We start from the raw sequence: 26,187 nt of genomic DNA on the forward strand, positions 1-26,187 counted from the left end.
GTGTGAGCAAGAAGAGTGCAGTAGTGACGAAGACGATGCCTACACTGGACCAACACACGAAGAGGAAGAGACTGTTTCCAGCTCGGATGTTTTAGTTTTTCTAGAAAAGATGCGATCATTTCTCGGGCGCTGTAAAGATGTCCCCGATGACATTCAGAGGAAGGTCGAGGATGTAGAGGCGTTTGTCCTGCAGCACTTGCTGTCTACTCGCCAGAAGAAGATTACAGACTTCTGCAAGCAATAAGTTGTAGTTAAACTGTGCCCAGCATTCTCGTTTATTATTTATGTACGAACACGTGCATCTGCTGCAAAGGAAGGCAATTTTCGTTGTTGCGTTAGATTACTGACATGAAGATATTGGTTTTTCAGTACTACGATAATTCAAATTAATGAAATAAATTCGGTGGTCCCACGAAGTTCGTTGTAACGAGATTCTACTGTAGTCTTGAAAGACGGTTCTACTTGCAGAAGCTAATTTTTTGCTGTGCATTTAGTGTCCCATGAAAGACTGGCATGAGTGATCACACCCACCAGCACCAGTGACAGTCCTTGTTGGGTGTAGAGAGCGCATGGTACAGTCTTAGAGAGCGTCACACGCACGCGCATCTTGGAGGCAATAAGTAGAGCAAAATGCGAATTTTGACATTTGCCGTGTGAAGAAGCGTGGCATGCATGCACTGTTGCCTAATGTGGGATGGAAGAAAATTTATCTTGGTTAAATGTTTACTCCAAGTCGCACTTTGTTGTTGCAGGTTCTCGGGCTTTGTATGACGTGCAGGTGGGCTTTCGTCACTCCCCTAACCCGCCCACGATCAAGTCTGTCCTCAATGGCCACCCATTCCTGGCTGATCTTTATTTCCGAAGGGTACCACTTGACAATGTGCCAACGGACTCTGATGAGCAGTGCACAAAGTTTCTTTACGATCTCTATGTTGAAAAGGTATGTCCAATGTAGTTTGTGGCCAGTGTATTGACTGTTATGGGATGTTTGTGCAACCAAAATATGCTTGCCATGGAACTGAATGTGTGTAGCTTCAGTTTTGCTTGAGGCAAGTTCACATTCCTGGTGCATCGTAGTAGGAGCGGCTGCTGCTGCATTAGAATTAAAGTTTACTTAAGTCAACATTTCACACTTGGATTAAGATTGACCTTGTTGGTTTAGGAAGTCTGTGGTTGCAAACGCATTGCACAAGTGTTGCGGACTGTGATCTTCCCCCCTGCTGCTGCTAATGCTCGCGTAGTGCAGACCGAACACTTCATGTTGTGCTCTTGGAAACAAATGAAATGATGAGTGTGCTCTCACAAAACTACCAAGAGGGTGAGCAAGAGACCTGCTCCCTCACTAAGGCTGCACCAGATTTCCGGAACAGCTTAACAGCAGCAACATTGATGATTCTGCAAATGCAGTTGGAAGGAGCCCATAATAGCTGTTACTGTATAAGCATTTGTTACTCTTGAGTATAGATTTTCTGGTGTTACAGAAGGGGGTGGAACAGACCATGCTTGCATATTATTTCCATGTTCTACTTCCCACATAAATTCAGTAAAATCTCAATAAATCGAACACGGATATATGGAATTATTGTGTATATGGAACATATTCTATATCACCTGAAAAATCGCATGCATTATTAATTTTGTATTTAGAATGGGGTCGGACGTAAAATGGATATGTCGAATTCTGCTACCCCAGACCACGTGCCCTCTGTTGACAGGCGGTGAGCTTTCCCCCAATACCCTCGAAGATAGCGGTGGCACGATGGGCGTTCCCGACTGCTGTTCACTGTAGCTGTGCATATAGATCGACCGAGGGCACCATTTGAATGTAGCGGCGTACGCACTCGGCGGCTTGGCTAGTGCGACAATGTCAACCACGTATTGCATTTGCCGCACTAACTTCTTGGTGCCACGCTCTGCACCTGCCACACCTCATAAGGACTGGTGGTTTGCATCTACAAAGACGCGCGACAGCGCCCACTCACTGGGCTCACTCGTGGATGCCTTGGCAGATGCCACCTTATACTTTGTTATTGACAGTGTTTCAGTATGCTTCGATTGACGGACGTGGAGATCGCAGCAAAAGTAGCGACCAAATGAAGACACTGCCGAGGTTGATCCCGCAGCCGCTGATGTTGCCCCGCTCCTGACTTCAACTGGGGCTGTAGCTGCTTTGACCTTTCTAAGCCACTACTGTGGCATGATAGAGGGCACCGGCGTATCGCTTGTGGGTTGTTTAGACTATGTTTAAGCACACGGCTGCTAATAAGAAGCAGGCTACGCTGCTGCAGTACCTTCAGCCAAATAAATAAATACTTTGTGTGAAGCTTCAAGTGAGTATTTACTGCACCACGATTGGGGCGCGATCAGGGATCGTTGTTCAGAGAGCCTGTTCGGTTGCACATGCGCTATTGGCCTAGGCTGCGCCGACTTTGCGCGGCTGACGAAGTCGGCGCTGCCTAGGCCGATTGCATGCGGCGCAACCGAACGCGTGCTCCGAACAATGATCCCCGATTGTGCCCATGGTTCATTGATTGATTTGCAGAAGTTTCTGACGAATTTTTCATGTGATTTTATATGTCAAATTCTTGCTACAGTCGAACCCGACTATATCGAACCCGTTTACATAAAATTATTCTATTTATCGAACAATTTCTGGACGCGGTATAGTTGCAATGAGTATATATAGCAAAAATTACACTTACGTCGAACAAAAAAAGCAGCGACTCCCGATATATCAAACGTCAAGCAGCAGAAAGTGCCCCCGGAAGTTGGCTTTCCCTCGCGTTAGCAGAAAAATCCGGCGGCACGGCTCCATCCAACCGCTCTCCCTACTGTGACCGCTCTGCCTCGGACGAGCCGTCGACACCCCCCTGTAAAGAATGATCCTGGCCCGCCCGCAGCGCTTGCTCAGACAGCCAATCAGAGGCTCTTGTGCCCTCGTCGTGCAAGATGGCGGAAGTGCAAGTTGTCTCGCTGCTTTTCTGGTTCATTATGTGTGCGCCTCGTAGGCCTTCTCCCGCAGTGTTGCCGTGATGAAGCGGCAGAATTCGCCTTTCGTCGTGAAGCTTGAAATCATAAATAGGATCGAACGTGGTGAGAAGTCGGATGTCCCCACAGCGTACAAGATTCCGAGGAGCACTCTCAGAACGATATTGAAGGGAGATACTACGGCTAAAGCGGTCGAACTCGCGACCCGGTGCCCGTGGCGCCCGACGCATACGCACGGCTGTGTGCGAGTGGTTCATTTGAAATTACTTCAGCCGTGCCAACTTTTGCGTGCTCGGCGATGACTGAATTCTGATGAATGCGACGAAGCCGTTGCCGATGTTGTCGAAGTTTAGAACGAGCTGTCAGAATTTCCAGAAGCTATTGACAAATCAACGATGGGCGAGTTTGTGAGCGCAAATGATGGTGCCGCGACTACAGGAGAGCCCGAAAACGAAGACTACATTGCCGACATCGTACCGAGCACAAGTGAAAGGGGGCACAATGAGGAAAGCAACGACGGTCCTTGGCCCACATCCTCCGAAGTGATTGGTGTGCTCGCACTAGTCTGTGCTTCTGCGCGAATGCGGAAGGTTGCGCCCTCAGCTGCTCCGACGCTTTAGACAATGTGGAAAAGTGCGTGCATCGCAGGCAGCGAAATTGCCCAAGCAGAAGAAAATGCAGGACTACTTCCTGCAAAACTAAGCTAGTTTCATCAGTAAAGTGATTTTATAAATGGTATGTGCTTTTATGACATCCAATTATTTAGCAGGCTTATATCGAATTATGCTCTATATCGAACTGATAGGCATTTTTTTGCGAGTTCGATATAGTCGGGTTCGACTGTATATCGAACTATTTCGCGATCACCGCGCTGTTCGATATATCAAGGTTGGACTGTAACTGCATGAAATAAAACTCAAAGCTTTCTGAAGTAAACATGGCACTAATGCCGGAATGAAAGGATCCAGAACAGTTTTATTTTTCCTGGTATGAAAACATGGGCACATAAAAAATGGACACGAGAAGAATGAGTAAGACAATACAACCGCCTGTCCTTCTTATGTTGGTGCTTTGCATGCATGCCTTTCCATTATCTCTACCAACTTGCTCAACTTTGTTACAAGTTTTATATCATATATCCAGTCATCACATCTTTTTTCATTGATCAAATGTGGCCCATCTTTATAACAATGTGGAGGGCATTTTGTGTGCAAATTTTACAATTTAATAAATCCTCACACGAATGTGCTCCTCATTAAGTTAATAGAGACTGTAAGGTAACATTTGCGTATAACCTGCACCCTGACTTTATTTTTTTTATTTTCGCATTTCTCGGGCTGGCTATAGATACATGAAAAAAGACATTTTTTAAATACTATCGTTGTCCAAAACAAAATGACGTTTGATTTCCCTCATGAATTTGTCGCTACTGAAGGTGTCCAACATGTGGTGTGGGACTAAAAGCATTTATTCTGCTCTGCGTGACTTTGATTGGTGCAGGACAACGAGATGGATGACTACCTCAAAACGGGCAAGTTCCCCGGAACGGTCAGGGAGTTTCCAGTACGGATCTGGCCGCTCTTCGTTCTGTGCTTTTGGAGCCTGATAGCTGCAGTGCCCTGTCTGTACGCCTTCTACGCCGTCCTCACCAGCGGCAGCACGGTCACTGTGGTTGCCTTTTCCACATTCATTGCCCTGTGTGGGTAGCTTTTTCATGTTTGTCTTCATCTTTTCTTTCTTCGTATGCTGCCTGCTCTTTTGGACATAGAATCTTTCATTAGAAGTTCTTAACATGGTGTAAGGGTACTCGTGCAAACACTTTGCTCAGTGCAAGGGAGCTCATGTGAGCCAAGTGAACCCTTCAGTGGTGGCATTGCTTCTTGAAGTGCCTCTCCAAGGTCATAGTTAATAGTTGTTGATTCAGTTCAATACAAAATGGTTTGTCTCCCCATTGAATCAATGAAGGTCATTTTAACCACAGGAAAAGCTTATTCCTGAGACATTGTGCCTATTGAATCAGAGGTGCTTACCTCATTCGTTCATTAGGAACCCCCCATTCGACAATTTCAAACCACTACTATTTAATTTGTCATCCCGATCATGGTTAACATAGCTAACACAGGCAGTATGTGGTGCGGCCAGTACACGCTGACAGTGTGCTTGTGAATGTTAATGTGGTGTTGGAAAGCCTACTTGAAAGTCTTGCCCTACTGATGCTGACTTCTGCGATTCATCTACAAGAACCCACCATGCACACCTTCCTCAAGTGTTGTTCGGTCACACCATGTGTGGAAGAGTTCTTTTAACTTTTCGTGGGCCAAAAGCTGCCCGTCTCGGAAAGGACAATTATTTTTCTGTTGTTGGCATTGCAAGATATTCTTTCATGTTCTTCACAGACAAAAAGTCCTACCATGATAAAACAGAGCAGTTTCTGCAGTAGAAGGCAGGCAGTTGCAGTGGTGTTCTCAAATGGGGCCTACATCGGTGCCTCTAAAGGTGGTTCACGGTGCCTACAGTCAGCAACAAGTGAAGCATGCAAAACGAGTTTCTCCCCCAGTAGCCTGCTGCTCATTCTTCCTGACTCTTGGCAATGCCAGGAGATTAGTTTCCTCAAGGGTTATGCAGTGATGCAGAGGCTGTACCCTAGTGATTTAGCGACAGCAAACATGCTGTGGTCACGTGCTAAACACTCGTAGTGGCCAAGATCAGCCGGTGTAGTGGGGAAGAATAAAGCTCGCAACATGAATATGGATACAGTAACAGAGACATTGAAAAAGGTTTACAAAAGGTATTGTCCCTACCTCCTTCTCAGAGAACCTGCTTGCCAACCCTAGAAATTGCAAACACACGCACGTCACAACTGGGAATGTGCGCCAGAGATGGCTAAGCAAATCTCTTCTTAGAACTCATTATCGCTAGCACTGCAAAAGCAGTTAGTCCCCCTCCCTCACGAGAAGGACGAAGCTCACAACATGTAGCGCATAAGCAAAGTGACAGCTGCATATAGGCCTCGTGCACCGCCTATAGAGGCGCCACTGATAGCCACCTAGCGGGCGCTTCCAACAATACGCGCGGGAGCAGTAGCAGACGACAACGCTTTGCAGCAAGGGTGACTGAAGTTCGTGGCTGCGATTTGTCCTTTGTTCGGGCGCCAGACTGCTTCTTCTGCGGTGACAGCTGTAGGGAAGACGCAGACCTCTGTGGGAGCGGGTATGAACAAGATGTTACCGGTGTTTGGGGCAACATGGTCCACATACGCGCCAGGTGCGTCCCGCAGACAAACGCCATGAAGACCATTTACATGAAGTGGAGCTCATGTAAACTAGCCGACAAATTTTGTTGACTAATGCGATGTCTCGACCGTGTTCTTTTTTTAATTCTACCCTTGCCGTAATGCTGCTTCTGTACCTCAATAATAAGCACCCGTCGTTAGTGCAGGCTTAGATAACAAATCCGCACGGTGCGATGTCTGCATATGCCGTTGTGATTTTTCTGCCGATGAATACATGTGACGCCGCCGAATAAGTGTAGTGAAAGTCGCCTGAAGAAGAATAATTGCGAATTTATTGATAGAAACGCGTACACTATAGTCAAAGAAGGCACCAAACGAACGGGTTAATAAAAGCGCGTGTTAGCGCTGTACCGCCGAGAACTGCCATTCGCGCTGCAGTTTTTGCAATTTTAAATTCCCTAAGGGAGCTGCTTGGAAACGTACAAAGTTATAGTCTAACGTTGCAGTACTTTTTTTAAATGTTACTAGAGAGAGGTGCCACATGATATATTTAAAGGCAGAGCAGCGCCAGTCCAATTAGATCCAGCGCTGGCGGCAAGGCCGGGTTTAGTCCTATGCGGCGTAAGCATAATAAGAAATAATTTAGTTGAGTAAAAAATTCACTTGCAAGAAGCGACTACGTTGTGAAACAAACAAATCACTCGGCGTGTTAAGTCTGCTCAGACAGCATCAAGGTGTGATGACTTACCAAACGTGACGCGAACTATTCAGCGAAAAATGGATCAGCGAAAAATGGAACAAAATACCATATGCAGCAACTATTAGCAATTCTCGCCCTGAGCTACCTATTTTCTAAACACATTTCCCAAAAGACCACGATATCTAAGATGCCCTCGGGCGAAATGAATAAAGCTGTTAAAGAAGCACTTGCTTGGTGTCATTCCGATAAGACACAGCGTGATTTATACCCTTTACAAACGAGGCAGGGTGAAAACCTCGCAGCTCAAAAGAATCAAGAGTTATGCATGAAGCAACTAGCAACAGTTAAACATGTGCGAAGCCACGCATAAAATAGATGTAAAAACATGAAGCGTGCGACAGCTGGTGCGAGGATTTACCGGGCCACATAAAACTAACAATTTCAGTTCTTGCAAACTTCTGTAGCTTTAACATACAACACAATGCGCTCATGCAGTCATGCTGCCTAGCTAGCCCAACGCGGTAAAGAAGCGGAAAACAATATAAGCGGCAAACAGCATTCCGAACTTTAGCGAAATGCCTTTAAACCACATGCCGCACTGCAGAAGGACTTCGTCGCTTACGCGTCTAACTACAATTGAGTAAAAAAATAATAATAAAAAAGAAAAAAAACGAAGCGACGACGGAAAGGATGAGAATAAGAAATTTCGCGCCGAAGCGACGATCCATTGCCACCGTTGCTCCTGCTGATGAGGCTTTGCGGGGAATAATTAGAACCCTATCGCCGGCATGTTTTCGCCGGTATTTGAGCCCCCCACCCTGCAACAATTCTTCTTCGACATTCTTCGGAAGCTTTGGCCATCCCACACATGCGAAGGGTGTTGCCTATTTTGCTCTCAAAACACAAACAAGACGGAGAAGCACTATCAGCGACGAAAAAAACTACGGCGGGCTATGGCGCGTGGCTCGCTCCTCTCCCGTGCGTTCCGCGCAAGGCCGCCACCAGTGGCGCGGCCATCGGCGTGCACGCCGCCTATAGGACACTAAGCAAGAATAGAGGGAATCGTACAATGCAATCCACTAGCACATGTGCACATGGTTCTTTTGAGACACATATCCCGACTGCATTATTTACCAGTCACTGACTGTTGTAGAAATATTATCCCTGAATGCTCAGAAATAGCAAGTTACTTATTATCCAGATACTAGTATTAAAGTGGCTGTGCATGTTTTTCACTTGCAGTGCTCTCTGTTCTTCACTGGATGGTCGGTTTGTCAGAGATTAAGAAGAGCTCGACGTACGGGACCACAAAGCGTGCTGCTCCAGGGGCGGATGGTGAGAAGCCACTTGCAAATGGTGATTTCAGTAGAAAGGACCCTGTCATCCGAAGTTCATCGTAAGGTGTCACATCAAAAAAGACTCTAAAAGAACATGTGTCAACTCTGTCATATGCACACACGCATCGTAGAGATCTGTGGTGCAGAAAACTTACCTTTGTGATGTCCTTCCGACTTTGTCATTCGTTCTTGTGTGTCAAGTACATCTCTTTTGCTGATTTGAGTCATTATGTCCAACTTGGGTAGTATACTGCTCGTTTTAGCAGCCTGTATGTTTTCTTCTTTGAAGCATAGCAAGTGTTTACTGTGTCACGTTCAGGTAAATTTGAGAGGCATGGTGTGATTAGTTGTGTTTTTTCCTGGCACTAACCTAGCCTAGCTATTGTTAGTACTCAGTCAAATGCACATTGTGCTTGATTGCTTGCAAGGAGATGTTATTGTGCCTCTGTCGAATGCCCCAGTTGATCCTTCTGCTGTTAGACTTGTGAGTGTTTGCAGAACTTAGTGAACTAACCTGCCTTGATTATTAGTCGTATGGACAGGACATGTGAGTGTGAATCTTGATCCAGCGGCTCCTTTGGGAATCGCAGCTTAGGCAGTGGGCTGCCTTTTGCCAGCTAAAGAAAAGAAGTACTAGGCTTTCCTTGTACCTAAACTTTGTGTTTGTCATGTTTGCTTAAACTTGTATCTCACCTTTTCCTGACCAAAAAAAAAAAAAAGACATACTGTGTACTATTACTGTTCCTTATAATTATCACCTTGCTGTGTTATGTGGAATCGTTTTTGTGAGCCTGTTCTTTATCAATTGTAAAGAGATTTCAGTGACCCTTCCTGGATTGCCTGTTAGCTGTGATACACTGTTTGACCATTGAAAGCAATTTACCCCCCTTAAAGCAATTTATTTCATTTCATAGAAATACTATGGTGGCTCGTAATGTATTCCACTTCCTTATGTGGTGTTAGAGGAAAGCCAGCTGCAAGCTTATGGTTAACTAACCGATAAGTTCTGGTGCATTGATGCGACGCAGTTTAGTTGTGTTAAAATTAAGGAAATGTGAAGAACAGAAAAATGAAAACTAGGCTCTCCAGTTGAAGGCTTGCATTTTGTTACTAGATGCTCATGTGTGTCAGTATCTAACTTAAGGTTTAACTTGAGTGTTTCTGTGCATTGAACATTCTGTACTCTTGTTTGAGTAGCCTAGCTAAGTGTGCGTTTACCTTCACTTTGCTGTTTGTCTTTTTGGCTCTTTTGTGTTCAGACGTGCAGTGTGATTGATGCACACCTGAGTATGGAGGGGTTGGCACATTTTGCTGAAGGACAGAATTTAGTCACATGTAGCTTACACATGCATGGACCATGGACTTTGTGCATGCCTACTCATCAGTCATAATGCGAGTACAAAGTGGGACTGTATTTCTATTTTTACACTGGAGTAACAACTGGGAAATATGAATTTTTCACAGTTTAACACCTCTTACAAAAGTGTGAAACTATGGCTTTCTGGCAAATATTATTCTGAAGTGTTAAAGCATTATTAGCTATATGTGTGTGTTGACATGACGTCGTCTTATGAAAATCAGTATAATAATTTAGAGGACACATTTACAGTCTCCTGATTAAGCATCTGACTTTTGTTTTCATTTAAATTTCACTCAAAACTTTTTAAAAGAGTGTTTAGTTTGTTAACTACCCTCGTTCTTAGGCCTATAGTATATTGCTCTTTCAATTTTCTTTGAGATGTAGCAGTGTTAACGTGCTAGCATGAGCCATAGCAGTCGTGCATACTGCTTGTTACATTGCATTTGGAAATCTCTCCCATTAGCTTTTTATTTAATTGCGAAATCTGGCTAGAGTTTCTGCAATTTGTGTGGCTTATGCAGTTTGTATCGCGGTAGTATTAAGCGGTAGCCACTTGCGGCAACCACATAGAATGCATTTCTAGTGTATCTTTGGTTATGCATCATTGTCATAAGGGGTGTCCACTTCCTGCAGCACGATAAATACATTGTTCATCAAAGCCAAAGTATCTCTACGGTAATCGTGTGGGAACACATTTTGGTCAGTATTATGACATGCTGTAAACTGGACACACCTCGATGCTGGACAATGTCGTGCCTAAAATGCATCAGAATTACATTCCTTGTGTTTGCTGCATTATCCTTTAGGAAGTAGGACATATCATAGAATTCCATTTGTTATTAGAAACGTGTGTTTAGGAACTTTCATGGTTTTTGGCCAGACTGTATGCAATGCTGGACTTACACGCTTTCTTTTTTCAAGCAAACAGTGCTGAAAGTATTGAAAGATAACCGCCTGTAATGTTTCTGAGCATGCTTTTGCTCTTATGTCATGTGGAGATGAAAGTGCTGTTTAGATCGTGTTGTGTATCACTTCATTTATACTAAGTGCAATATTATTTGACTGTACAGTCTTCTTTTATGTAATTAGAGTATTGCCTCAAGAAAACTTATTGTGTGCAAGACTGCTTTGCTTTTAAAATGTCAAGTGGTTGACAGGAGATTTGAGAACACGTGTTATGGTTCATAGTATACATTCGTGCACATAATCTGCCCTTACATGTCACCCAAACAAGAGCCACAATTCTGTTAGTACATGACCCACATGAAAAACCACACAAAGCAATACTCAAATCTCTTATGTAAACAACCCCGCACAATTATTGGCTCAAAGCAAAGTAGTGGAAACCACATTTCCAACATCTCATGGGTGCTCTGTCGACTTCACTCCAAGGCACTCTGTATTGCTGTGAAGCTGCATTGCCAGGCAGATTTCTCGCTTTGTCATCTCCATTTGGTACATGAAACTTTATTGAATTTCTGATACAGTTAATACATGCTGAATGTGTTATGTGCCATTCCTTACCAACTTGCCCAATGGATGTAGCGCTGTAAAATCCCGTGAGGTAACCCAGGCAGAGGGATAAGGCATGGGCTATATTTTGATGTGTCAAAGTTGAGGCATTCCTTACCAACTTGCCCAATGGATGTAGCGCTGTAAAATCCTGTGAGGTAACCCAGGCAGAGGGATAAGGCATGGGCTATATTTTGATGTGTCAAAGTTGAGGGAAAGGAGGGAGGCTGGATAGGCAGTGTGATTGACCAAGTGACAGTGTGGTAGCAAAATGTGATGGGAGAAGGTCCCAACCAGCATAGAATAGTGTACGACTATAGTCGTAGGAGTGCAATGTAGCCATTATTTCTTGCAACTCACTGTTGCACTTTGCTTGTTTGGTGTTGATAGATGGAAATGTTTACATAGCTTTTGTCTGCTGGTTTTACCAGTGGCTTTTAGGGGGTGCATTGCTAGATGAGGTTGGGGACGAAATTAAAGAATATTTGCAGCATATGCATGCAACTCCGTTTAAGTCAATCTTTTGTAAGGTTCATGATGTTACCTTTGTATTCTGTATGCCTTCAAGAGATTATGCATGTCTAAGGGGTTATTGCAACTTGCCTTCCAAACAATGTTGCTCATGTTTTTCTTATCTCTACTGCCTTGGGTTGAGGCAGTTTGTGCTTCAGCAGATATAGACAATCTTGCAAAAAACAAGAAGTTGTACTATAAAGTGGGTTACCTCATGGGATTTTTGGTACTTTTTTTGTTCATGAGGGAATCGCACCTTTCTATGCAGTCGCACTGTTTGGAGTTAGAATGGTATTCATGGTGTTAATGCACATGTGCTGTACAGGCTCCTTTTTTTTTTGGCATCATTTGAAGGCTTATGACACTCGCACGGCAAAGCACTCGGCATGCAGTTTGTCATTTGTGTAAAAACGGTTGCACAGTCAATGAGGCATGTGCCTTTCTAACTTGCATTCGGCTAGCACTATCGCACGTGTACTTTCCTTGTGAAGTGTAATATAATTGTTGTATTGATGTTGTTGAGCATGCAGTTAGAATAATAATAATATATGGCTTAATTATCACACACATATATGGCTCAAATTGTTTTTAGTGCACCACTATAGATAAGTAAATGTGACATTATCTACAAGGGGACGTGGTGAACTTGACATTTTTAGACTCTTTTCTTTTCCCCATGTTTCACTTTACTACGGTATTTTCTGGTGTTTAAAAGGGTACTAATGCATATTTCAGAAGTTCTAGGGACTCCACGCACACTTCTCACACCTAAGAGGATGGCATATATAGAGGTTGAGAAACATATTGTAGTTTGATGCGACACTTGGTCTCGGTATGCTGGACCTGGTGCCATTGACATTGTAACGTCATGTCACAAAGCAGAATTTGCTGATGTCATGTAGCAACAAAGTCAGGTGGGATGACATTGGTCATAAAAAATTGGTGTGGCATATGTTCCTTACAGCTGTGCTCATGTGCGGCAGCAGCAGCAATTGTAAGAACGGAGCCGGTCAGTGTGTCATGAGATCATGGGGCATCCACCTCTTGGGTGTGGTCATATTTTGTTACATTGAAATTTGTTGTTTTGTGCAAATAAGTACAGTTTCCGATAGATTTTTCTTACAAGGAAGGGGCTGTTAAATTTGCAAATTATCAAGCAATCGGAAAAAACGAATTTCAATAAGAAAAAAAAAAATTTTTTGAATTTGAGAGCCGGTGGTCAAAGATATGGTTTCGTGCTGTGTGAGCGATTCTTCACATCAGCAGTACGAAGCAAAGCTTTTGCATCCACTCTGTCACGGCTGATAGTGTTGCTTGCAGTGGGAAAACGCTATTATGAAGACTGCAGGTGTAGGGGAGCCAACGCTTCATCTGCCTCTCACTTCAACGCGTCTCCTAAACTTGAGATTTCACGACCTCCAACACTAAGCACGTGGGAGGACGGCGAACACAAAACCACGGCCATGTTGGCTCGCCCCGTCTTTGCGCTTGATCACATTACCGCGTGCTCTGAGTGGTCTCTGCACACCACGTGAAAGTGTTTGGTTTATAAATCCCTTCATCATTTCGTGAACCAGCTCGCACGTCTGATGAATGCCCCATTCCACTTGCACCAGCCCTGTCCCCAACTCCCGTTGGGGGACTCGTCCTTCCAAAGGAGACCAGAAAAATACCCTTTTTACTTTGTAGACCATGCTACATTTTAACAGACATTGTATGTTTGCCCATATTGAACGGTCGTAATTTGCTAACACACTTGCCCTGCAATTTATTATGATGCAGTTGATTATGATGGTAATGGCCTGGTTCTTTTTAATTTGTACTGGATAGTCATAATGGTAGATTACACCCTAGCAGTGACAAACGAGACAAACGAGAGCAAGGAAGGAAAACATGAGAAAAAAGCATGTGGGCATGGTGGCATAGAAATAGTACCTTGTGTTCAACGAATCACTCACCACCATTTGTAAAAAATAGCACATCTCTACCTCTTCACAGCGTCTTTGATATTTATTACCTTCCCTTCACTACCTGTGTCATGATCACATGACACTGTGTTCAAGGTCATACCATGGAGAGAAAATAGGTCATCTCTCCCATGCAGTAGAAGTGAACAACACCATTGCGATCCCGTGGTGGAGTCACTGACACCTGTGAAACAATTCACAGCTGAGGTGCGTGTTCTTATTCACATACATTCACTGTACAAATTTACACACTGTCCACATGCGGCTGCACAAGCACAGTTTGCTACATGAGAGCTGCACGAACACAGTGCTTCAATAACACAGTTCATGTGAAAGGCAGCTCCTAATATTGTCCAACGTGCTTGTCGTACGAGGTAGTTAGTGCATATGGGATGATGACGAGACAATGCGTGACAACACATTGAAGTGCACAAGACAGCACAGCACATGCAGCCAGTACACTAATGTCAGAGAGGGATACAAGGCAAGATGCGCCACATGTTTGCCACTCGCTAATTGCATGTTATCAAAGAATGTACCTTGGCTTTGGCAACAAGAATGAACCAGCTTCGACCAATTGTTGTTGCCATTGAAGTGTAGCTGTTTCGAGCATTTGAATGTGCCATTGCCATTCATTTGACTTTGGCATCATCTTCTGCGAAGCAACCATTTTCAAAGTGAATAAGTTATTTACGAAAACGTGTCTTATAATCCTAGCTTAACTCTGAACTTTTTTTTTCTTTGGCGTCTGCTTGTATAATACTAGCTTAACCTAAGCTTTATTTCTTAGGCGTGTTCTTGCACAAACCTAGAGTTTACCTTCTAGTGTCTGGTATCACAATGCAGTTCAGCGGATGCAGTACTGGCAATGAAACCACCCTCTGCATCACAACCCCCTCTGGTAGGCACCTGGCCTGCAATGACCGCGCTGTCAAAGCGATGTCACGCAACACTCGTCCTAGCTAACGCTGTCGTGCGATCGCGGCAAATCGGCGCCACCGTTCTCGTGAGCCATGGTGCCGGAGACTGTGTTCACTTTGGCCTCCATCGTGTCCTGCCTGAAAGTGAGAAATGAACTGCGCCTGTTCTTCTCCGGCCGAAAGAGCACGATGTAGATGCGCGGCAAGAACAGCAGCACGAGCACGCTGAGGGACGAGATGCTGATGGCGAGGCACAGCGCCAGCTCGCGGTTGTCCTCGTTGCCGATGTAGACGGCGATGTAGGCGACCCAGATGACGACCGTTGAGTACATTGCGAACCCGATCATCTTGGCCTCGTTGAAGTTCTCGGGCACGTTCCTCGTCTTGACCGCATACACCGTGCACATGGCGATGAGGACGAAGTCGTAGGCCAGCGGCAGGAAGCTGGCCAGCTCGGTCGTGTCGCACAGTAGGACAGCCCGGTTGCTTGCCGGGTAGAACAGGACCGTGCCAGGCCTCTGGACGACCAGCATGGTGCCCGTGATGACGACCTGTCCCATGATGAGGATGCCAGTCGTTGTCAGCTGGGCCGCGGTGCTCATAAACCGTAGCCTCCGCTGAAAGATTCGCCTCTCGCTGACAGCCAATATCCGCGCAATGCGGTTCGTCTTTGTGAAGATGGCGGCATGAATGGCTGCGACGCTAAGCACGGGGAACAGGCGTTCCATGAGGCATGACGTGGGCGACGGCTTAGCCAGGATGGCGAACGTGCTCGCTTGGCTCACGATAATGCCGACCAGGATGACGAAGCTGAGCTCGCACGACGAGGCCTTGATGAGGGGCGTGTTGATGTAGCGGACGTAGACGGCACTTACGCAGGCCGCCGTTGCCAGGGTAAGAGCCGAGACGACCATGACCACGATGACGGCCGACTCGGTCCACTGCAGGTACTTTTGCGGTATGGGATCGCATCCTGCAGCAAACAACAAAGTCGTGCCGTCCTTTTAATCGGTATATACGAGTGCGCTTGACACTAACTAACTGCCACTAACTGATGACCACATTTAGTCCCGAAGCCGAGACAGGTAGTTTCCGATAACTATCGATCGTTCTGAATGCACTCTTATTGCACTCGAGTACTACAACATCAAAGAAAGGCAAGTTGTGTGGTATATGTGTCAATATTCTGTTAATGTATGTCGGGTTCTGATCAATCCATCTCTGTGATGCTTGACCTACGTGAAAATATGCGTTGTTCTTCGAACGCGAAAAATGAAACATCTTGAGGACAGTACAAATAGATAACGTGTCCTCTTTTCGTAAAGAATTACTATTGTGGTGGTGAACGTCGGCAAATTTGGAATAACTTATGAATTAACTAATATTTACTCTTCAGCTCTTACGTCATTTACACCACAGTGCATGTTGGTATTTCGGAGTTGAAGTGAGTCAGTGCTCGAGGCGCATCTGCTTGGTAGGGGTCCTGATACTAGCGCCAGTCTTGCAATGTTCGTCTTCAATTTCTGTCGCAAAATTCATTAATGCTTCACCTGGCTTTGTCCCACATTATAAGACGACTTTCAGTAAAATAACTGAATGACTAATGTGTTCTGCCGCAAGTTTGGAGAGGGACCTCCTGAAACTGTTGCCAGTTTCCGAAGGCCATATGCTTTGAGCACTGGCTCACATTAATTCCGCAAGCAGGCTTTCTCACGAAAAAAAAAAAATTGGCTGAAGGCTTAGCTTGGATAAGCCTGGAAGATTGTGAAAGCAATATCCTTGGCTGCGCCTTGGTTCGGCTGATGGTGTGGACATGGTTGCCCTTTGTTAAACTTATGGCTATACATCATCCGGCATAGCGCAAGGCAGCGCGCCGACCACTGCGAGGAGCCGAGCTGTAGCCCCATTTATCCTCCTAGCGTGACGTCACACCAGCGAGCGCCCTCTCTCGGTAGCGCCGCAGCAGCGGCGCGCAAGGCTTCGCCTCCACCATCGATGCCGCGAGCTGGGGCCCCGTCTCTCGGTTTGGTGTGACGTCACAAGGTCAAGTGACGCGCAGCTGCGTAAGGAGGCGCCACGACCACCGTTGGGCCGAAAGTGGGAGCAGTATTGCTTTCGCAATAAAAATGAACACGCCGTAACCTAGATGGCCAATTTCCTCGCTAAGGACTTGAACCCTTCACTTCAGTGAACATCACAAAGAAATAATAGTTGAATAGCTTAGCTGTGGTATTAGAGCAGCGAACGCACGTTGGTAGCACTTTCTATGACTAACACGTGGGCAGCTTAAAATGGCTCAGTGCAAGCAAATATTTTGTAAGATCGTGCACGCTGTTTAACTAGCTCTGAAACTTCGTTTCTTATTATCTTAACAGTTCACCCCTGCAGTTCCTTCTAGGAGGCCAAGCTACAGGCAAACGTGCATCTTCCACCGGCTGTCACCCGTATAAACTTTCTAAACGTCATATGGACACGCGCACTGACCGTTGAGAGTAGCGTTGGGCCAAGTGCCACCTTCGCAGTTGCCACATCGGTACTCGCTGTGCACGTATTGGTTGCTGCCGCACTGGACGCATTTCCAGCAGCAGAGGTTCGTGTTGCTCTCTGGCACCTGGGAATTAAATTATTGGGTCTGTAAGCTCCCCAAGCTGCACAGTTCGCAATGAGGGGCGCCCTAGTAGAGGACTTATGCTAGTTATGCTGTTGTTAGTTATGTTAGTTTCGACCACCTCATGTCTCGTGGCCTGTCCCCATCGACCGGAATTCGAAGCCGCGACCTCGTACACTAAGCTGCCGCGGCGTGCAGCGCCTTCGCATTTTGCGAACGCTTAACATGTGACACTGTAGAGCAAGCAATACGCAACACTTTTGACAGTTCTGCTCCAGCTTCCTATGGTCGGCAACATGCTTCGAAAATGGCACCACGTGTGCGCAATTTTTGTTTACTTAATGGCTCATTTGCACGGGGACATGTTCGACGTCTGGAATCTGAAGGAGCGTGGAACCTCCTGCCACCTAAATGCCACGTCGTTCACATCGCTCGGCAATGCAAAGCTGCTGCCAGCTCTTGGAATACAGCAAAAAGAAGATAGTGCGTGATCTGCCACGTGTGCACTAACTTGCACGCCCGACCAGTTTTTCCCTCTCCACTTTTTAACACGAAAGTGAATTCCCTGCCGATCTCCGTCGAAAATCTGTCCCGTGTACATCTGTCACACAATCGTGACGCAAATTTTCTGGCATTCCCACATTCCCGAAAAAAAAAAAAAACTATCTTTCGAACTCTCAAAGTCAATGAACAGTAGCGCCAACAACAGATCCATTGACCACTATACATTTATCTCTCTTTCTCGCTATTTCCCCCTCCCCTTTCTCTCCTCCTCGTACCTTGATGTACCCTCGCGGACACGGCTTTCCGCACTGCGAGACCGGAACCTCGTCGTCGTGCTCGTCTTTGTCGCTCCACCTGGGCTCTCCGTGCATGAAGATCCGTTCCTCGTCCGACCAGATGGCCACGTCGACGAACTCGTACTGCCCGTCGTCCAGCGCCTGGAAGTTGACGATGTCGTAGCTGTGGGCATAAGGAAAAAAAAGTAAAGAGAAAAAGGAGGATGACATACGGAAGGAAGGAATGCACACTTACTCTTCGTATGGCGCGGGGGGCTTGAGCAGCACAATTTTGGTGCGGAGACACAAAGAAAAGAAGTAGTACTGGTATCGCATTCACTAAACTTCTCTGTGGTACAGCGCTGAGAATCGCACTAGGGCGTAATACACCATCATGCTCTGGAAACGGCGCGGCATCATAGTGGCGTCCGGCTCATTGTGCCATCGTCGGCAGCAGCTTTGCTGACAAGTCCAGTTGTCGAAACGTTGGCTCCGGCTTTCACCTTGTTCGCGTTTTGCTCATTGTCTTGGATCTACACTGTATTTTAGATGAGCCTGGAACTAGCAAATTTCGAGAATATTTACTGCACCGCCACAGCACAGATATTAAAAGATACTTTGAACTCTGTGACGTCACACTGTCGTGCCTGTGCTATGGTGATGGGGTGAGATTAAAAAGAAAGCAAGCTTAGCCTTCATTCTCATTGCTAGTAATCAACATGTTACAGCGAAATTAACGAAATTAGAGTTTCGAAATTAACGGAAATTGGATTTTGAAGAAAAATGTTTATCAGTATAAAACTGAACTGGCGTTTCTCTTTATTGTCCACATAAACGCGATGGTGAACGTAATTGTGCCCCGTGAGCACTGGATTTCCACATGCGTATGTGCTATTCACAGCGTGCTTAAAATAGGTATTCAGAAACCTGGATTGGGAAGAATTGGGGTTAAGAGTTAACGGAGACTACCTTAGTAACTTGCGATTCGCTGATGATATTGCCTTGCTTAGTAGCTCAGGGGACTAATTGCAATGCATGCTCACTGACCTGGACAGGCAGAGCAGAAGGGTGGGTCTAAAAATTAATCTGCAGAAAACTGAATTAATGTTTGACAATTTAGGAAGAGAACAGCAGTTTAGGATAGGCAGCGAGGCACTAGACGTGGTAAAGGAATGTATATACTTAGGGCGGGTAGCCACCGCAGATCCGGATCATGAGACTGAAATAATCAGAAGATTAAGAATGGGCTGGGGTGCGTTTGGCAGGCATTTTCAGATCATGAAAAGCAGGTTGTCATTATCCCTCAAGAGAAAAGTGTATAACAGCTGTGCCTTACCAGTACTCACCTATGGGGCAGAAACCTGGAGGCTTATGAAAAGGGTTCTACTTAAATTGAGGACGACACAACGAGCTATGGAAATAATGATGGGTGTATAAGAAAAGAGCAGATTGGGTGAGGGAACAAATGCGAGTTAACTACATCTTAGTTTAAATCAAGAAAAATAAATGGGCAGGGCATGTAATGAGGAGGGAAGATAACCGGTGGTCATTAAGGGTTACGGACTGGATTCAAGAGCATGAAAGTGTAGCAGGTGGTGGCAGAAAGTTAGGTGGACGGATGAGGTTAAGAAGTTTGCAGGGACAACATGGCCACAATTAGCACATGACCGGGGTAGTTGGAGAAGTATGGGAGAGGCCCTGTAGTGGGCGTAGCCAGGCTGATGATGATGATGATGTAGAACTCCACATTTCGCTTCCTACATTGTCGGTTGCGAATGTGAGCGCTTCATCTGCTTTATTTCTTCGTATGTTTTTCGCTTTAATTTCTTTATCGCTTAGAACAATCGCAAATGGGCAGAAAGGCACGGAAAATGCGGTGCTATTCGCAACTGTCACAGACAGTGGCGCCGTCGAGCGGCGGCCGCCGGAAGCTCTTGAGATTATCTAACTGTCGGAACTGGTTCGGCGCGACCAGGTGCAATCGCTTGCATTGCGATCGTCTCGCCAACACTGTGCGCTGTCTCGATATTTTAGTTTAGTTGTTGAAGATGAACGAAAAGTATAAAATCACCCGAATTTGCCGCGTGCTTTAATACACTCCATGCAGTGAGAGGCGAAGTAAGCCTACATTCGTTCCCTTCGCACAAGCGCTTGAAAAAGGCGTGGGTGGTCAAACTTCGCATAGACAAGCCAGTAACCGAGCCCATGAAAGTATATGCAGCGCAGATTTTGTTCCCGACGACTTCTTCCGGAGTATAACAGGCAAGGGATCATTTCGCACTTCTCGCTCTTTGCTTCTCCGCTCGACGCCGTCGTGCCTGCAGGTCACTATTTTAACTGGGAAGAAGTCTGTTCCTGCCCCGGAAAGTCACGAAATGCGCGCGTTCAAAACGCCCCGTCGGATTCTTCCGAGCCTCGGGCGCCTGGAAAGTACCTTTCCTTTAAACCCCGACCTTCACTCCTCCCGCAATCACTGTATCGCCGTCTTTTTGTCTGGTTTACTTTGCTGATTGCACTTTTTTTTAGTTGTCCTTGCCTGTTATCTGTATCTCATTTGCATTCTTCAAAGACCGAAAATGTAAAGCCGAAGCGAGCGGTGATATTTCTTTAAAAAATGACTATTTTGACCTTCCGCTGGTTCTTTTTTTCTTTTTTTACCCGCCGTGGTTGCTCAGTGGCTATGGTGTTGGGCTGCTGAGCACGAGGTCGCAGGATCGAATCCCGGCCACGGCGGCCGCATTTCTATGGGGGCGAAATGCGAAAACACCCGTATACTTAGATTTAGGTGCACGTTAAAGAACCCCAGGTGGTCGAAATTTCCGGAGTCCTCCACTACGGCGTGCCTCATTATCAGAAAGTGGTTTCGACACGTAAAGCCCCATGATTTAATTTTTTTAACCTTCCGCTGGTTTTGTTCGCCGCTGGCCGACTTGAGCCTTCAGCTGTTTCCCGATCAAGGGAATGCAATGAAAGCACAACACCGGTATTTGGGCATGCCTCCAGAGTCGGTCTTCCTGTACGGCCACAAAGTGCGAAACGCAGTTATTTGACTAATTTGCGTACACAAGGGCAAACGCCACTTTGTCGTTTCAATCTACACTTCGTAACTCCGACCGCCACGTTGAATGCAGACATCAGCGCCATGCTATAGCCTGTGAAAGTTGCGATATTTCTGTTTATACCTTATAGGCGAATGTATTTCGCTCGAAACGAAAAGCTTGCAGCCTTCGGATAAGTGCCACCTGTGCAATGTCTCTCGCCTTGTGCGTGGAGGTTCGCGCGTGTGGCATTAAAATGAAAATTCTGCGTTTGACCCAGCTGTCACGCAGAAGCTACACAATTCGCACGAGCGATGCAGTCTGTTGCCTCCATATTCCCAATAACACTGGGATTTCCGCTTATCATGCACGGATTTCGAGGCAATTCGCCGCAGGCCTGCGCAGCTGCTCTGCTTGTAAGCTTGCACAGGTTGAGGTTGGCGAGGGAGCAAAGGCGAAACTACACAACATTTTGTGACAGCTGCGTTCCGCGTATTATTTACGCGAATTAAGCTTTCCTTCGTCTGAATTTTTGGCCCGTGGAACACACACATCTATGTTCTCGGAGGCTTTGCCTCGAAACAACCTTAGCAATAGCGAAGCGAGGGAAGTGTTCTATGTTGCGCTGTCGGCATCGGCGTATGCGCACGCGCGCTAGCCTTGAGGCTAAGCGGCTGTGTGGGTATTCCTAGCATATGCCAGTCTAAGCTGAGAGGACCGCAAACGCTCAGTTAAAACTCTCGAATGTCAGCAAGTGGTGGCAATGTCACTTCGCAGATGTGAAAGATGCAAGTATAAATTCACGGTGAAGGAAAAGCAAACCGAGAATACACCCTCCTACCGTTATGTTTCTTTTCTTGGGGAGGGGGGGGGGGCTAAATAGTAAGAATTTGTTGCGGATAGCCGGCTTCATTGTTGTTAGTTATAAAATTCAATCATTTTCCGCTTTTTGACATCAGTAATTCTAACTTTTCGTTTTATTCGGCAGTGTTCAAAGCTGCGGAAACCGCGATGTTCTTCTGTGGAAAAGAAAAAAGTCACAGTTTCGCCCCAAAGGCGAAGCTTGATTGCGATAGCGAATTATTAGACAGTCATACCAAGTAAAGCTAGTCGTTTTATCGGCCGCATAAACTGCTCTAAACGTTCGCTTACCAACTAAATTAACAAGCCCGTTGTCACGCGCACAAGCAAACACGAACACATTTCATTACATGGCCGCGGACACTCGCTGTCAGAACGCTGGCGTGATGAGCGGCCAGCAGCGGCGAGCGAATGCCCCTTCGTGTTGCCTCTCATTTCAACGCGAACTAGGCGCGCGAGAACACAGCTCACTCGATGCCATGATCAATCTCAGGTCCGCTATAGCCTTCGAACCCACCGTAGGCTGCCTAGATAGAACGTTTTCGGAGGGGAGGGGGAGGGGGGGACGTGTCCGGTATGCCACCCCCGGCTACTTCACTGGCTCCAACCAATCAGCGGTGGCCGAAACGGACAGTCCACTAAGTGTATACTTGCAGGCTGATCATGCGTGATCACATCATGCCACTCATCCAAGATCATGCATGAGTGGGCGGCGCTCGAACGATAGCAAATCAGGTAACGTTCCTAGTTAAAGAAAAGCTTTCGTTTTTTCGTAAATGCGAGCCCAGGGACTGTATGATGCAAGGACTCTTTTCGGTTCTCATTCTGTGTGCCCTTCGTCATCGGCTGGCATGACGCTGTATGTTTTCTCTATAGCCAGTACCAACCATTTGATAGAAGGGGTGACATATGAACGGAATCAAAGGAAAACGATACATAACACAGCTCCAAGTTCTCGCTTGTCAAAGTATTTTACTTTCCTTATTCCTGTGATTGCTCTTTTTGGTGTGCACATTGCGTGTGCGTTGTTCATCGTTCAACAACTGTGGAAAATCGAGGCAATCTCTTCTTTGTAGAAAACACGAAACACAGTGTACCGCTTTCATAGTAGGGGCATATGGCCACATGCCTGACCGTGTTTTGTAGTAGCATGTGGCTTTTAAGGATGAATGTATGGGGAGATAAGTGAAGGGCGCCGTAACTGACTCTCGGCCTAGGTCAACTGGGCCGAGAGTCAATTACGGCGCTGCACGATGAATGTATGAATAAATAACTCTTCATACATTCATCATGAGAGTCACTTACGGCGCTGTACTTATCTCTTCATACTTTCATCCTTAAAAACCACATACTACTACGAAACCCGTCGTGGTTAATGCGGCGCGAGCAAAAGGTGCTTTCGTAATGCTTCGTGCCGATGAAGGCGACTCTATTTCAGCAGGCGATGATTGAATCCGGCCTTCCAAGTAAATGCTATACAATACTGTTCAATGCACCCGCCTTCCCAATACTGTAACGTCAGGCACGTGGTTCGGGCTCGAATAAATTCCGACATAAATTTTGGTGTTCATATATCGTTCGTCTGCTCTTTAAAAAAAATTCTCTTTTACTCATAAATGTAATGGCAGGCGTCACACGTCCACAGCCAGATATATTTGAAGCTTTTCCGTTTACTTAAAAAAAATGAGAGAGAGAGAGAGAAGCTATATGGCGATAGTGAACAACTAGGATAAGAGGAATCGCGGTATAAGATCATTTATTGAACATCTTTTGCTTCATCCCTGTCCTTGTTTTCAAAAAGCACCATTTGGTTTTTCCGAGAAATCAAGCGCGATGTTTTGCACTATATATATATATACGTTAGCCAGGCGCATTATCTTTTGTAAATCCTTTTTTTTTCACTTTCATAGTTTTGCCCTTGGTTAATGCTTCGCACGCCGTCATTACACCGTTACTGTTCGGTCGGCGCGACCTGGTAGTAATATATGAATAGAACAGAACCGCCAAGAAGCGCTCCTCACAAATGCAAGGGCCAGGTTTGCTTTTTGATCGCTTGCACGTGTTGTAGGAAAGAAAAAGACCTAGAACTTTTCAAGTAATTGGTGCGCGTGAAAGGGCTCTTTCTTTTTTTTTTTTTCATATAATAAAGTGCACCAAGTAAAGAAATAAAACGTTGAAGTCACGCAGGCGGGACTAAAGTAATGATTTGAGTCAACAAGAAATTTGTGAAACGCCTTTCCTGCGCTGTTCGCTCGCTTAGCTTACCGAGCCAACTTATTCCGCGAACTAAGCGGACACGCACAGTGGCATTCCATGTACCCAGTAGAAAACGCTTTCGAGAAAGGGACACATATGTATAAATATACGTATATAATTGGAATAGAAGGATGAGAAAAAAAGCTCAGTGAAGCTGAGCCAGTAAAGCCAGTGAAAACAACACGTTGAAGTATGAGTTTCCCTGGCCTTTGGAACATTTTTTCACGAGAAAAAAAGATTGGCCAGAGGCATCTGGCCCTCGCCTCCACTTCGAGCAGGGTATGTACTGATGAAGATTGACAGGGAATTTCTTTTTTAGAGCGCAGCTCTTAAGTGGCCGTCCTTGCGGCGAGCGTCGGCGTAACCGAGCGAACGAGCACAGCGAAGGATGAAAGAGCGAACGCGGAGCGTAGCGGGGTATGATAGACGAGAGGAGGAAAGCGGAGGAGGAGGTTATGGCGAAAACGTGAGAAGAAAAGCGTAGTGCGACTGCGATGGCTACGAGATGGCGCCAGAGTAGCGCGTGTCGTCTGGGCGGTACGTACGTCTGCGGCGGCTGCTGTAAATCGCGCGCACCGGACACCCATGCGCTGCCTCTCGCGAACTCCGGCTTAGCGAGGCAGTCGCGCCACACTTCGCTCTGTTTGCAACGTGGCACACGATACAGATTGTCTGCACCAGCCAACATATCGCGAAATGAAAACACCTATAGAGCTGCGCTCAAATTTCGCATTAGGGAGTATCGTAATAGTCAGTGAATATTTTCAAACAGCCGCCACAGCTAAACCGTTACTGCAGATTTTAGGAATACATATTGTTGACTTTGTTCTCTCGGACATGAGGGCGCAAACATAGTATAACTAGAATATTATTGCAGTATTAAGTATTGTAGATGCGATATTAGTAAATCGGTATTACCAGTCCACATAATCTGGCCGGTGGTTGCCGCGCAAATTCTTATGTTTGCCCAGCTTTATAAGAACATTTCTTTAAAGATTAAAGATTAGGTACAATGAGCTATATGCACATGCACAGCTAAATAGTAATGTGCACGTGCAAGCCTTGAATGCAGCCTGTTATCAACTTTCCGAAGGCACTGACGGTCTGCCTGATTTGACGGACTACATCCAGATTGATTCATTGTTCACTGAGCTTGTTTAGCATGAGCAATTTTTGAATATTCATGGCATATTTCTAAAAATTATTGTAATGTAGGAGATACTCTTATTGTATATTAACTTGTACCAGCTCACTGAAGTTATAGTTGTTATGACCTTCAGCTTTATTTATCTATTGCTGTTCTGTTTTTGCAGGGAATTAATCCCTCTTGCTAATTGGTTTACTGTGTTAACAAGCTAACAATTGTGCACCACGCTAGGGACTGCCCAGCCACGCCACGCGAGCCAAGCCTTATGGCTTATACGGGCTGTGACATCCTCCTGTATACAGTACATGACTTATTATTATTATTATTATTATTATTATTATTATTATTATTATTATTATTATTATTATTATTATTATTATTATTATTATTATTATTATTATTCACACCTCTGCAGTGCAGCAAGCACTCTTTCTGTGACGCAGAAGAGGGGTAACTGATGCGCAATCGCTGCAAACTCCGCAAGAACGCCGCGGAAGACGCACATACTTATTGGACGACAGTGCGGAGACGTTTGAGCAGGGCACACCCGTACACGTACCACGCGTTGGCGTACATCTCGACGGCGTCGCCCCTGTGGACACCGCTGACGTTTCTCAGATACTCGACGAACCGGTCGCCGGACACGTGCACCTGTCGCGTGCAGTTGTCGCCCGGCAGGCGGGCTCCCTGGCCGCAGTAGTCTTGCAGCATGTCGTGCAGCGCGTGCGCCACCATGTACACCGCGCTCTTGACGCCCGATACCATCTCGTCCTGTTGGAAGTTGTCCGCCAGGGATTCGTTGCCTGCGTTAACATAGCGGACGAGGGGGCGGGCCAAGCGGAGTGGGTACAGATCATCATCATCGTCATCATCATCGTCATCATCATCACCAGCCTGGCTACGCCCACTGCAGTGCAAAGGCCTCTCCCATACTTCTCCAACTACCCTAGTCATGTGCTAATTGTGGCC

At 45.9% G+C, this 26,187-nt stretch overlaps 2 protein-coding genes across 2 annotated transcripts in view; one reads left to right on the top strand and one right to left on the bottom strand.

The window, feature by feature from the left end:
• Positions 1-12,211, top strand: part of LOC142585201 (1-acyl-sn-glycerol-3-phosphate acyltransferase delta-like) — a 49,759-nt gene extending 37,548 nt beyond the window's left edge. The window contains exons 6-8 of the mRNA XM_075695761.1: positions 753-940; positions 4,489-4,687; positions 8,163-12,211. Of these exons, the coding sequence (XP_075551876.1) occupies positions 753-940; positions 4,489-4,687; positions 8,163-8,320 (545 nt within the window). The 3' untranslated portion in view covers positions 8,321-12,211. The remainder of the gene's footprint in view (positions 1-752; positions 941-4,488; positions 4,688-8,162) is intronic.
• Positions 11,917-26,187, bottom strand: part of LOC142585196 (metabotropic glutamate receptor 1-like) — a 34,772-nt gene continuing 20,501 nt past the window's right edge. The window contains exons 4-7 of the mRNA XM_075695758.1: positions 25,778-26,021; positions 17,917-18,100; positions 17,014-17,140; positions 11,917-15,502 (exon numbers count right to left, since the gene is read on the bottom strand). Of these exons, the coding sequence (XP_075551873.1) occupies positions 14,568-15,502; positions 17,014-17,140; positions 17,917-18,100; positions 25,778-26,021 (1,490 nt within the window). The 3' untranslated portion in view covers positions 11,917-14,567. The remainder of the gene's footprint in view (positions 15,503-17,013; positions 17,141-17,916; positions 18,101-25,777; positions 26,022-26,187) is intronic.

This window comes from Dermacentor variabilis, chromosome 6 (assembly GCF_050947875.1).
Source record: "Dermacentor variabilis isolate Ectoservices chromosome 6, ASM5094787v1, whole genome shotgun sequence".
Lineage (NCBI taxonomy): Eukaryota > Metazoa > Arthropoda > Arachnida > Ixodida > Ixodidae > Dermacentor > Dermacentor variabilis.